General features: G+C 39.6%; 1 protein-coding gene across 1 annotated transcript in view; it reads right to left on the bottom strand.

Moving 5' to 3' along the window:
- The window catches only part of LOC104544721 (STE20/SPS1-related proline-alanine-rich protein kinase-like), a 98898-nt gene that overhangs the window by 51554 nt on the left and 32519 nt on the right, over window positions 1-14825 (bottom strand). The window contains exons 6-10 of the mRNA XM_010189665.1: window positions 12862-12971; window positions 12663-12764; window positions 12330-12463; window positions 9032-9080; window positions 8860-8925 (exon numbers count right to left, since the gene is read on the bottom strand). Of these exons, the coding sequence (XP_010187967.1) occupies window positions 8860-8925; window positions 9032-9080; window positions 12330-12463; window positions 12663-12764; window positions 12862-12971 (461 nt within the window). The remainder of the gene's footprint in view (window positions 1-8859; window positions 8926-9031; window positions 9081-12329; window positions 12464-12662; window positions 12765-12861; window positions 12972-14825) is intronic.

The following is a 14825-nucleotide window of genomic DNA, read 5'->3' as shown; positions in this document are numbered from 1 at the left end:
GCATTCCTGGTATGTATATTCACTATGTGAAACAAAAGAACTTTTTGACTGAAGAACACAGGGAAGCTCCTAGGAAGCAAGCACGTTATTTGGTGTATACGTCTCCCATGCCCTAAAGTTTCAGTCTGAAAAGTTTGAATTTCAGTATTCCAAGGTGACTTTACTGTGGGAGGAGATGAGATGTCATTAGCACTTCAGGTACTACATCCTGACTCAGTAAAAACAAGAGCAGAGGATATTCTCACATATATACCTATGATTCTATGATATCTGTTATCTCACTAGAAAGATAACAGGAACATCAAATCCTTCAATTCTAAGTAAATTCCAACTGAAGTCTTCAATTCCAAGTCAAATGTAAATGGTGTCTGCAAAACATGGCAACACTGGAACTGTTATCCCATGTAAAATTTCACATCACATTAATGGCCAAACATATTTAATTTACTTTGGGGTCAAGCTTTCACATATCATGTTTTGATGTCACAATTGTTTTCTTCAAAGATTTAAACTGCACCTCTGCTGGAATTAAAGTGTATATTCACAACTATCCAGCACACCCTTCCAAAGCAGCTCTTCATTGTTTGCTCTGAAGTGTGCGATGTCATGTTTATGGGGCACTTATAATCACCTTCAATGAAGCAAGTCAGCATTGAAAATCTGAGTCACTGATGCAAACTTGCAAATATTTGTTTCTTTCTTAATGCAGCATAAAGTATTACAAAACCTGAAAAGGTGCCTAAGTCATTTAAGAATTGGAAATACAAGAATCTTCACCATTTTTCTGTAAATTACCACTTCTGCTCACTATTGGAATCAACTACACTGACAATTTAAAAGTCAAGAAATGTAAGATCATTACATTTTCTTTCATGAAAGAGTACTGCAGAAAGGAGATTGATACTTCTGAATTGAATAGGACTCATTCAGCTCTACTGGTTCTTGCAGAACACCCTTTTTAAAGGGATAACGCAGCATTAGTCAACAAAGAACACAAATCTGACAAATAAAAAGAAAATTTGCTTTAAATATTTATGATGCTGGTTTGTTTTTATAGCCAGACACAAACAGAATAATGCTCATACAACAAGAAGCGTGACACCCAAGGGTAGGGCCATCAACTGAGAAGGCTGCCATGAAATCTTACCTACATTCACAGTCTGAAAATGGAATACAGCAGAGCGATCAGCGAGAGGAAAAGAAAGCCATCACAATGGGTAGAGATGCTCAGTGTACCAACCCCCCACCCGCTCTGCGGAATTCCCTGTCCAAAGCCCTCCTCCTCTCACTCCTTCACCGTATCTTCTCTGGCTGGGATGCTGCTGCTTAGAGACACCAAAATGTAGAGACTCCAACTAGGGACACTATTTTGCCACATAAACATATTGTAAACAAGTGCATGTAATTCCCTGCACGCCTAATTCTGCTTTCCAAAACCATGCGGTTTTACATAAGTGCTGCGACATACTTATTGCATCTGCTCCAAAATGTGAACCTGATTTTGTTTTGAGAAATTGCAGTTTGCCGAAATCCCAGTAACACAGCAAATGTGCAAGTTCAGTAATCCAGTATGATCTTTAGTTTTCAGACGTTATTTCTCCTTTTATTAGTTCCACTACACAAATTTAATTACAGGATGTTATTAACTGCAAATAATTCTTTAATTCACATTTTAGTAACAGTCCTTTCAGGCATGAATTTGTACCTGTGCTGCGGAAGATGTTTTCAATTAGTTGTGCAGAGAAGTTGCATTGTTCCTCAAACGTAACACTTCACCTCAAAACCGAGGAATCCCAAACAGGCTTGACCCAATCAGGCATGGCCTGATGCCTAATTCATAAATGCAGAGAGAAGCTCTTTTACATTCTCTTTCTTTTCCTTGCCTGCCCCACTCCTTTCCTCCAGTCAAACTAAAGTGCTAAGGCCAAGGAGGTACCTGCAGGAATCAAAGGAAGCCAATCAAAAATAGAGCAGAATGGCAAAATAACTTGATACTCCGAAAGATGAAGAAGAAAGATAAAGATCCAGACCTTCAAAGCTTTCAGTTATCTTTCCTTTCTGCACCGATGAATGGGCATCACGATAATGAATCACTAATAAAAGGCTTTCTGTTAGAGGGGTCACTGGATATTCCCTTTATAATCAGTATTGTCCAGTTCCACCATCCTTTTCTATCATCCAAGCTGTTTACTTGCTTAAAATGACCAGAGGGGAAAAGAAGGAAGACAAATACAGCCTCATGTAGAGCTTTCATTACTCAGTAGTAGAAGACTCATTATAAGGTGTGTTTCACCTTCAGCAATACAGTCACGTTAAAGAATATTTAGGAAAATAGTCTAATACTGTAGAATTCAAAGAAGAAATTACTATGATTTCCATTTACTTTCAAGCTCAAAGGCTTGAAAATGCCATTTCAAGGTGAAATTGTGGTTTCTTCCCTCTTCTATTTTCTACAAGGTTCCCAATTACTTATGCACATAAGAGAATTTACTGTAATATACATCCTGCGTTCCACACTGGTTTTAAAGAGACCTAAGCTTACTCAAGACGTTTAAAAAAAAAAATAAAGGCAACCAAACAAAGTTTGAATACAGTTCCCCAAAAAGTTACAAGTGAACATGAAGATAACTAACATAAACCTGCAATTTTTATAAAATCTGATTGTATAAAACCCCAGTGTTCATATTTTAGTGAGGTATCATGAAGCAGCGCACATTCAACCAGGCTACAGCATTTAAAAACCAGAGACCTAGAGTCGCTCCTGCCTGAGCAACGCTCTCCCGTACAGCTCAGGACTGAACCCTGCGTGCTGCGCTGCGTGCTGGAAGTGGCTGCCCTCTGCTGTCTACGAGTCCCACATGGCACAGCTGGCTTGCACGCACCTTGTCATCCAGTTGACGTTTTCCCCCCTTCACTTCATATATAACGTGACTTTACATTCACCTGCAGATGTACAGTTTGAGCTCCACTGCTCGTGCTCACACTATTACTATTCCAATCCATCCTTCTGCTCTGCCAGCCTTAAACGACCTGTTCTGATTAAAACTGTGACGTTTTCAGCTCCAGCCATAATTTTAGCTTCATGAGCCAAGAGCCCTTTTTCAGCTAAAGTCAGTCCTCCATAATGCCACTGGGTAGTGCAGTCTCAAGGATGTCCTGCTTCTCCTGTGCTCCTCAGGAACTTCAAGAATAGCTCCAGTATGGAGCACATGTGTGGGAGTGGGCAAGTGTCAAAACAAATAGCGTGTAATTGTTTTGGGTTGTACTTCCAAAGGCTTTATGAGGTCCAATCAGGGAAATGGACTTCCTTGTCCACACTTTCTGCAGTGTTGGACCTGGCCTCCTTTCTTTGTTTTGTCTCCCTTCTATTTTTTTCAGAACTAGGAAGACTAAAGATTTAACTCCTCTATACAAAAGCAAAAATTCACACAGAGCTATTCCATTATGCTTTCAGCAAATGTTAACAGATGGCAACGCTGCTTCTGAGCCACCCTACATTTAAAGAATCCTCTTTGTAATTCATCCCCACACATGACCTTCCTGACGATCTTCCCCAAAATGTACAAAATCACGAGTAAGACACATTTCCACATCGTCCCAAAACTCCTTGTTACTTTTACAAGCAAAGACAGGCAGAAAGGCTTCTTCTACCACCTTGCTCAAGAGAGCACAGTGGGAAACCTCGTGACACTAAGGTGACCCTAGCAAGCCAGCTGTGGCGGCCTGCACTGACAAAACACTGATGTGGCCTACAGCCCGGGAGGAGACTGAGTGACTACTGATTCTGTTGAGGCACTTGCCATTTAGGACACTGTTTCAAATCCAAGAGAGGCAATCTGGTTTTGGATGTCATGCAAGTGATGTGTTTGAGGCTTCATTTCTCAGAAGAAAAACAGGTAAAACCAGCACCTTCTTGCACATTCTCAGCAAGAGGGAGAAAACCAACTCATTAAAAAACAGGACAGTAAAACAGGATTATCTTCTGGTTGGTTACAAGGCCTACTTCCTGATCAAAGAATCTACCGCCAGCATGGTGCACACCTGGGCTTCCTTTATCCTGTCTTGATTCCTTAACCAGGACTCCCTTGACAGCACCTTCAAGAACACACTACACTTGCACTTCACAGGAATGAAACCCTCCTCCAGTACTGAAAGTTTCAACAGCTTAGATAAATGCCAAATATTTAAAGCTACTGGTCTAATCAGACATATATACATAACATACACCAACCTCGTGTTAGTCCATGTTCTAGACATCTTTGAACAAGTCAACAGGTCATGAAGACAACATCGGCAAGTGAGCAGATCAATGCCCTTACACAAGAGATAGTGACTCACTCACGGCATAAATGAATTCTGAAGTTGAACCATGACGGCCTGTGACTGGAAAACACTATCCAAGATGGGAGATGGTTAATTTTTAACGATGTGTGAGCTTTTAAACCCTGCCAAAACAAGTTACTCAAGTTATTGTAGAGACGCTTACAGCCATCTGAAGTACAAAAAACACTCAACTGAGCCAACTATTCCACAGTTTGTTTTAAAGCTCATCTATTCTGTACTAGATTAGCTCCATTTGAGAGGGCAAAAAATCCAATCTCTTAAACCCTATACAGATGGTAAAAGCACCCTATAAAATAAGGGATGGATAAACCCATATATTGTATGAAGTTTCTCTTATTTTACAGCACAACCGCATTTAAGCGTACCTAGCAGAAATGCTCACAGCAACCTTTTTCCTTTATCTGAAATGTTAAAGCAAAGCTGATGCAACTGCATGTGTCTGCCCCTCAAAACACTTCTGCTATCCACTAACCCAGGCACTGCTTTTGATTATGTGAACTTATGTCAAATTTACATTTTTACAGAAAAATGTTTCCATTAAGTTCTACTTCCAACAACTCCTTGAAAATAAAAAACAAACCCTAAATGGTCTGAATGCCAATTTCTCCTCTATTTTGTCTAGTAATACCCAACAATACAAAAACAGTTGCACTATTTTTTTCTGCTTGTGGCGGTGTTATGGGTAAGATGAACAATTAATCCTCTGCGACAGAGGACGCCCTTACACAGACACAAAGACTTGCCAAATAGAGTCTTATAGTTCAGCCGCTGGTTTCCAGAAAAAGTGTTCCAGTGTAACACCTGTCCCTTCTCTTCATACATCAGCATTAATGAAATAAGCATTTCTTAAAGTGTAAAGAGTCATAGCGATGAACATACGTTTTCATTAATAATCTCAGCTCAAACTAACACTGCTCTCTGCTTTCCAGAAGGCCTGGAGTTCAGCTGTCCTAACGCCCATCACTGATGAAGAACATCATCTATCACATTAAATCCATGACTGAAACAAGAAAATGTTGCGTGTGGATGTCTTGCTGAGGTGCAATCATGCTCTTAGAGCTGTCCAAGAAATCTAGGATCTAACGATGCTTTCCTTATTAAATACAGGGGACTGCTGATTTCTTCTATAGGGTAACATGATCATGTCCCTAAATTAGCTGTCCTGCAGAGCTGGAATTCCAGCCCATCAGTAAGGGTATTTCACCTAAGTTTTTATTAAAACTGGTATCACTCAGACTACTCATGTCTTCATGCTGCCAGAGGTTTTTCCCAGTAACTTACATCCCTGAGCTCTAAAGAGCTTCTACTAACAGTACAGAGCAATACCACCTTCCCAAAAATAGAATTCAAGCCCAACCATTACTCAGATTTTCATTTTTTTTACTAGCAGCACCTCAGACAGCAATAAAATGAAATGCAGATGCATGTTTTTCCCCGTTCACTTTGTGAAAGTCGCAGTCATGCAGGAGATTTTCAAAATTAAAGAAACAGGATTATAAAACCACAAAATTGACCCAGGGCCTTCAGGCATACAGAGTACTCACAGTTATAATTAATTTTGTACTGTGAGAAGATTTCAAAACTGACTATGGAACTGGAAACTGTTTCAAATTTCCTCTATTCCAGGTACAGCAATTCTCGTCACAAATGAAATTACTTAGCATTCAGTTCAAAATTCAAACTACTTCAACATGTGTTACCAAATAGTGTCTCTAAACTCCTGCTCTGCTGTTCTCTAACAGGGGTGTGCACAGCTCTGACCCAAGCAGGACAGGGCAGGCTGCTGTACCATTACATGACCACAAAGGCAGTGGCTGCAGTCAGGGCTCACACATCTCTACCAGTGACAAAAGCGCAGCCTCAGAGCATGTCCCTGCCTGTCAGACCACACTGAGCTGAGATCGTCCACCACAGCCTTTTCTCCAGTTCTTCCTGACACCAGCAATGCTCTCACAGGTGAGCGGACACGCTGACGAAACCCGCACTCGCCAGGAAGCAGTCGCATGCTGCAACACTCTTTTCTGTGGATCAGTACTGGTATATACTTAGGCAGATTCTGCACAGGAAGAGGCAAGACGTGTTCCTCCTGAGCAAACCACTTCCAGATGTGTTTCAGCGTTATCCTTAATTACTAGGATAGTGCCAGGAACAAGGACATTCATTCCAAAATTAGCAGAATTAAAAACAAGTAACAGAACACTGGGACAGGGGGAATATGTGCACAAAGATGTAGTTTACAGCTCTGATGTTAAACAGAATTTTAAACACACAGTGCAGGTGGTGTTTAAATATCAAATTGGGTTATATCTTTACAGCATCGAATGTTTTCCTCACGCATACAAGACCACGTGCAGCTGCTTTCAGGATCTCACAAACATACCTGAACTTATATTTAGTCAGAACAGTTGCCATGTATAAGCTGTAATGGCAGAAGTAAAACATAAGAACACTACGTCAAGATAAAAAAAAGTTAAAACTCAACTAAGGCTGGAGTTCTGGGCGATAAGGCAATGTAATTATACACATGGTAATCTCAAGAAAAATTAAATTATCAGAGCAGATCTGCTATGTGTGCTAGCAGCGGCGCTACAGACCATTGCTTACAGGCATTTCACACCAAGTACTGCAGAAGGTAATTCCAGCAGTGATGGCACCAGCTCCTCCCCATCTCCTGCCCTAGTGATGTGCCTTTTTCCATTACAGGCATTACTTCTTCCAAGAGTCACCTCTTAGACAGTTTACACGGTAATGTTTGAGCAACCAAACTCTACTTCCACAAGCTTTTTTTTAAATAAAACCCCACGGTTTTAATATTAAAATACATTTTTATTTTATGGTATCTTAAAACAGCAGCTACATCTAAAGTTGCAACAAGTGAATTAAATTTTAAATCCCTAATGAATTTTAATTTTGCGTCCTTCTAAAATAGAAATAATTTAGCATTTTCACTAGCTAAACCCTTTTTCCCCTATTTATGCTGTAATTAAAAGACATATTAATTCGTCTCTAGCACTATACAGTTTTGATTTCTTCAGAATCACTCCTAGAAAGAATCGACCAAAAACTCAAGAAAACCATTTCTCGTGGTGCACGGGAGGCTGCCCTGCACTTGTTTTGCAATTCCAGATGCCGAGTTATTTAAAGACATAGCTGCACATACACGTATGGATGAGCTAACACGCAGTCTCCGCCGCTGGCCTGAGATGAACGCCAAGAGGCTCCATCGCCAGCCCAGCTGGCGCTGCCACAGGTCTGAATCCCTCCCGCGACGCCCAAGCGACCACGATTTCCCCACCAGGCAGGTGGTTTTTATGTGGGCATTGCTGCCACCACGTGGCCAAAGAGCTGAACTACGCCTACCCTCTGCCCTTGCAGCACACCATCCCCTTCTACAAGCCCTCTCGTTCCAGCCTCTCACAAAACCCCGCCGTTGCCACTGATTTCCCAATTATTTTCACCTAAAAGAAGATTAGAGGCAACTTAAAGCATTCAGACCTTGCTGGCAGTCTCTTCCAAGCATAAGCCACTAGCTGTAGTAACATTTCAGGGTGGTAGAACTATGCCAAACCAATACTCACAAAGACAACCGAAAACCTGTGAAGTGCCAGTCCAGGTAACTGAAGCCTTACCTGCTGTGCCAACACAGGCTGAAACAGTCGCTTTCAGAAAGCCTGCTTTTAGAAAGCTGGACTACCAGCACACTACCCTGTCACCTGAAGAGGCTCAGCAATCTCTGAGCAGGTTCCTCATTTTGAGCAGATACGGTGAGTTAAGTCACCACAGAAAGGGAGTTCCTTAATTTCTCACATGCAAGCAGAAATCTACAGTCACTCTTGTTTATTAGCTCGTATGAGCAGTAGCTTGCTTCACACTTAAATTTAAAAATACTTACCTGTTAAGAATTACTTTTTTTATTTCTGCTGCACACCATCTGGTAAGCTCCTTTACACAAGTGCCAAAGGCCACACAGAAATACCAGCATCTGCCACAGCTGTGTGTTTAACTCCATCACCTGTGGGATGAGGCTCCACTGGTCTGAGCAACTCAGCAGCATTCTTGCAGAGTTTGAACCCAAGTTCCATACCTATGGGCATCGCATTTGAAATAACCCAAAGAACCCAGCAGTCCTCGATAAATACTATTTATGGTATCTTCACCGTTTCTCTAGGTGATAAATGAAGATGTGAATTCTGCAGTTTATGAATCTACACACTCACAAATCACTTTTTATTTGTGCAACCATTTCACCTTAGGCTTTCTAAAAGGAAGTGGAAAAAACCCCTATCATATATGATGGCAAATGCCATCTGTCATTTTGGAAAGGCCAGAAAGGAAGTCAAAATGCCCCAGGGCTTCCTGGAGAAAGTCAGGCTGCAGAAACCATTCATTCAACGGTCACTGACTTTGAAGGACTGCATAAGAGAATGGCTTTTTAAGGCAACTAAACTCTAAGGCAACGAACATTCTCTCCTTTCTCCTGCACACCAATCAAGAAAAAGATGTGAATACACTCACCTTTTTTGCTCTTTGAGCTATATTAGGTGTTCTAGTGAGAAGCTTTTCAATCAGGTATTCTCTATTCTGCAAAACCAACATTTGGTAAGTTAAAAATCAACACAAGGAAAGAAGAAATTTCATGTAGATTTTAAGGCAGAGCAAAATTTACTCATAGGGTTAAACGTTTTACCTTGGCTTTCTGGAAAAATTTGCATTTTAAAAGTTCTGCTGCTGTGGGCCTGAAAGATCAATAATAAATTAGAACAGAAAACAAAGACCCCTTTCAGCGAGTACAGTACAAGACGTTAGTTAAATGGTACGTCTCTAATACTTTTGAATTAGTACTGTATGAATGGGGAATGAATGATAATAGCTACTGAATTAATCCACACATACTCACTTACCACACATGAAAAAATTAAGCCTCCCTACGGCAAAAATACCAAAAAAAGGGAAAAAAAAATCAGTCTCTAAGTTGCCAATTTCCTCCTTTTTTCTTTCAACACAAATGCATTGTAGTCTTAAAACAAACAAAAAATCAGGTATCAAGTTCTGCCCCAAGTGACTCTATGAATGCAACTGAACTTTGCTCCGCAGCAATGGAAGAATAATGGCATCAATACCTACTACCAACATTCTTTTACTACACTGATGTCAGCAGGCATTCACAAGAATCTGTACCGACACCATTAACACCATACATAAACCAAAGAGCATCATCTGGAGCGTCTTCCAACCACACAGAGAAAAATCACAGCAACAGTTTTAAGGTCAAAACCCAGACATTTCAATTGTACTTGCAGTTCTGTTCAAGTCTCTTCCCTCCCATCGTTGCAAAGTTTGTATTGTTGATGCTGTCAACACGTAATCACAACCTCACAGCTATCAAAGTGACTCCAAGAGCAGGACTGGTCTCCCCTAACTTCAGGGATCTAAAAGCTACTTATCCAGCCAGAGCCAAAGCACCAGAGCAGACTCTGGGGAGAAACCGAAGTGTCCCTTGGGATAAAATAAAATCCTCCAGGTTCTTTTCATTCTCTGCACTAGGAGCCCATACCATCTATCTGAGACTAATTTTGACAGAGCTAAATTTAGGGAAGCCAAAATCTCCCAAGATTCATCATTTATAAATGAACAGAAGCAACATCTGCTATAGTTTTCCATTTGAATTAAAGCAAGAGATCGGTTATAGCACAAACTAGGTAAGACAGTGGAAAACTTCAGTTTGGAAGATTTGAGTCTCAACTCCCCCCTTCAGAAAAAAAAATCTGAACTAGTTTATTTATCTGAGGACACGTCTGAAGAGTAAGTGAAAGAAGAGGAGTAACGGGTAGTGTGTACGTATGTATCAGTTCACTCCCACTAGAAATAATGAAACAACTCCTGACGTCAACAAAAGACATCCAGTTTAGACACAGACAGGAGTTCCACAGAGCGCTTATTTTCCTTCCCCTCCAAAGCACCGATCTCTGCAATAAAGGAGTTCTTATTAGCGGTACTGTGGAGACCACCGGGCTTAGCAGTAATTCACACATAAACCTTGGATGAGCAAAAAGACTTTGGAAAAAATCGGTTTCTGTGTCAAAGTTTTAAAGTTCTATCGCAAATGAACTCTTAACCTTAAGACAAGTTTCAGTGATCCACTGCCATCTCATAACAGGGTTATGCACAGTTAAAAGCTAGATTTTTAGTGAAGTTTTATCCAAACTAGCGGTCTCCATTCCTCTACCATTACTTATGCCAGACACTTCTGAACTGGTGTGGACGTGCTTTCTGGACCTGTTTCCCACACAGGCTGCATCGGTGAACTGCAGCTGAGGGCTGTAAGCAGCATCCTTGGCACTGGGGAGTGAGAAACACCCACACACAGATCCCCAAGGAAAAAAGGCATGGTCTGAGACAACACCAGTGCAATGACAGTCCTAGAATTTGCAGGCGCTCCTCCCACAATGGACACGATGACTATGGAGGTTATCTCCACGCAAAATTAAATCCTGGCGTAGGAGAAACATAAGAAATAGTGATGACCCCACAATATAAGGACGCTCACTCCTCAGTCAGTGTAACTTGCACACAGATCTAATCACCTAACTGCTGGCCTAATTTTTCCATTCAAGGCAATCCTGAGTATGAAGATATTGCACGCATTTAAACATCAGTGTAATAAATCAGTGTGATTAGTTTAAACACTAATGTTTCAACACTGATGCCATAACTACGGATCAGGTAACTCAGCATTATGCATTCAAGGAGAGAAAGAAAACTATTTTAATTATTTACTTCTCATGTTTTCATACCAATTTAATCGTGCCCTGAAAACTGCTGGACTCTGGAAACTAGAAGCAGCTTGATTATCCAGAACACGTCATTCTTATCTGTAAGCAGTGAAACTGCAGTGCCAAGCGTAAAGCATCAGGACATACTACAGAGACCACCAATTGTAAGCAGTTCGGGAATCTGAAAACAGTATACAAGTGGTCCTTCAGTAAAAAATAGCATTTTAAGATTTCAAGAATAACAGTGCTGCCACAATCTTTTTTCTTAGTTACACTTGTTCTCTAATATTGCTGCTGTCACGTTTTCAATTTGACTCCCTATAACAATACCCTGGACTTAAGCCAGCGTAACAGCAGTGAAGCATACATCATAAGGGACCCACGCAGTACTCCATTCTCAGAACATTTTTATCCCCAGAAATATCAGCTCTGAAACTCTTTAAAAAAGTGATATATTAAATCCCTTATGAAATAATATTAACTAGAATGTGCCTCTTCCAACTCTTCAGCAAAAGAAACCTAAAAAAATGGGTCTGCATAAAAATGAATAAAGGATAAATAAATGAGTTGTTCTGGGAAACTGGGACCTCAGCAGTGGTTTTGGAATAGATCTTTAGTATTTTCATCATCTTGGCTATCCCATTCACAAAACATAGCAAGAAAGAACAAGTCACAAAGATGCTGTGACATGCAACTTCCTACATAAATGTGAGAAAAACTCTAAACAAACTTGAAGCCCGTAACTTTACAGTAAAAAATAAATAACTCTTAATAAGTAACATTATCGGGAAATATCCAAGTTAAAGGCAATACCAAGCTTGTGTCACAAAATGAGAAAAATCAGCATCAAAATATTCATTTATTTTTAATTTATTTTAAAGGCCAAGGGACTGCTGTGTTGTTGTCTGATCAGTCTGAACAGTCTTGTTAGACTTACGCACAATATCAACATTTGTATCTTGCCTCGGAGGAGACATTAAGACGTAGAGCAAGGACTGATGTTTGATCAGAGTTTCATTCAACAGTGTATTCAAGTATAAAATCTTTAAGCAACAATTAAAAGGCAATTTCTTCTCCCCACATGAAGATGACTGAAGGCTGCTGTTTACAAAATTCAAAACATATACCTAAAGATGATGTTCAAACACTGGAACTTTAAGTAGTCTGTACATTTAAAAAATAATCCCACCGTACGTGGCAATAAGGACCTACCTTTTGGAAGGATCTTTTTGAAGGCATAATGAAATTAGTTTTCTAAAGGATTTGCCATACTTTTTCATCATCTCCTTGTCCTCTACACCTGTCTCTAAGGTGGGAGGGTCATTTTGAAGTGTCAGCATTAACACCTACAGTAAACCCAAAGAGGAGGTACTGTAAGCAAAATCAAATCAATTCAAAACATGTGGAAATTAAAGGAGAACAGGTATTCCACAGAATATATACATATAGATATCTTGAGTTGCTAATGAGAATGAAGTAGTTCTAACTGTCTAGCAGTATTAATAATACAGCTAACAGCATTAAGTAATACAAAGTGATTGTTACTTTCATAGGAGGGTATTTGTGATAAGGTGCCGCTCCGGTCGCTAACTCAATGGCTGTTATCCCAAAACTCCACATATCAGCCTTGAAGTCATAACCTCGCACCTGGAATAGAACCAGAAAGGAAACACAAGGTGGTGATGTCTCAAGCTCCAAAAATTAAAGATTAAAAATAGATTATTTTTTTTTACATTAGGAATACCTGCTCCATCACTTCAGGGGCCATCCAACATGGAGTACCAACAAATGTTTTCCTTACTTTGTTACGAGTAACATCACCTCCCGTTGCTAAAAATGCACTAACACCAAAATCTGGAAAGGGGGGAAAAAAAGTCAAAATCTGTTAAACTACCAACAGCAAAGCAAAAGTTGTATACTTCAGAAATGAAGTCAGTTCATAAAGGCCTACTCATAGAAAGTCCCCATTGCAGAGCTCCCCTTTGCCTCATGACTCACTGTCCCTGAAACGCTACAGAACAGATGGAAGAGTTTTATCTGGGAGATCTGCAGCAGGACACCCTCAAGTCTAACCTCTAGTATGCGTCTCCCTGAACGTGGTTCCAAAGGACTTCAGTATGTCTTCACCTGAGGTTTTCAAATGGGCACTCTGAGCCGAGGTTTGCAAGAACTGCATTTGCTAGTATTCAAAGACAGGGAGCTACTTCTGTAGAGCTACTAAAATTCAATGTAATTTGAACAAGAGGGAACGCTATATATAACTTAAATACCTGTGGAGATTTGAAAAATCAAATATAATCAGCAAAGTAATCAAGAATATATGTATAATAGGAGACCATGACATGACTAGTTGTTTCCAGATTTCCAAATAGCAAAGCACCTTCGTGTTCTGTTAACCTGCCACTGTGTCAGTGGCAGCTGCGTGGGCCAGATAGGGAATAAAGGGAAGAAAGAGCAGATTACCAACGTTTGGAGAAACACTGTCATTTTGAATAGAGCTATAGAAAGAGTATTTTAGACTGTGCTATTTACGATCCAATTATACTGAAATCAAGTGGTTTACTACAGATGTATTTTAACTTTTATTTTCCTATTGTTCCTATTATTTGTTTCCTATTGATTTTAAAGTAAAAAAAAGTCAGTAACTACAAAGAAGTATTTTATCATTACTTTCTACTAAACAACCACTAAGCACCACAGACTCAAATTCTAGACCTCTTTTACATCACTAAAACACACAGAAATACAGTAGACAAGTAAGAAGCAAGATTCAAGCAATATTGTTTTATTTTGCCTGCAGCTTATGTGATGAATAAAAAAAACCAAAATAAAACAAAGCAAAATAAAACAAAAAAACCCAACAAATGAAACAAAACAGGTTTTTTACCCCGAAAAGCTGTAACCTATAGAATAGACAGGTTTTACTTCTGAAAAGCATCAGCAGCCTCAGAAACACCTGCTTCTAAGATTTTAATACCCTAAAAATCAATGCTGGTATTAGTGACTGTTTTCTGAATAGGAACTATTGCATATAAGGAAAAGCTGAATAGGCGGAAATAAAAAATAAATGAATAAATGAATAAATAAAGGAGAGATACAGGAAAAAACCTATTTCCTTTCAGTGCCAAGGATCTATAGTTTGTATTGGACAATTGTTTAGAGGTCCCTTCAGGAACTGAAATACATAGCTAAAATCCTGACTTAACCTCTGCTCCCTCTGCTGCTGTTTTTCCCTATTAACATAACATTAATATTGAAAAGGACAACAAAAAAACAAATATAAACAGGGGAGGAAGGACAATGATAAACAAACACAAAAACTAAGTAAAACTTCTTCTTGCATAAGCTTCAAAATGAAACATTGCAATACCTCACTGAGAAAGATGTGGCATTTAATTAAGTCAAGTGAACAATTCACTACAATACTAGTCAAGCACTGCTGTATGTTTACAGAGAGAAAGAACGATTGATAGCTACTCAGTAAAATCAAGACTTTAATTTCCTGTCCCAGACACAGTTTTCGCAAATACTGGTTATTTAAGAAAAGACATGACCTACAGTAGCAAGCTTCCTATCACATAGGAGACAAAGAATTACTGAGAACAAGTTACATAAAGAGGAAAGGGAATTGTATTACAAGGAAAGAGCTGAACAATTCAACAGTGTTAGGCACTAAAAGTCACAGCTAATACCAAAGGAGAAACAAAT

Source organism: Mesitornis unicolor, unplaced genomic scaffold, assembly GCF_000695765.1.
Source record: "Mesitornis unicolor isolate BGI_N332 unplaced genomic scaffold, ASM69576v1 scaffold7860, whole genome shotgun sequence".
Taxonomy (NCBI): Eukaryota; Metazoa; Chordata; class Aves; order Mesitornithiformes; family Mesitornithidae; genus Mesitornis; species Mesitornis unicolor.
This window is presented reverse-complemented; position numbering and strand designations above follow the sequence as displayed.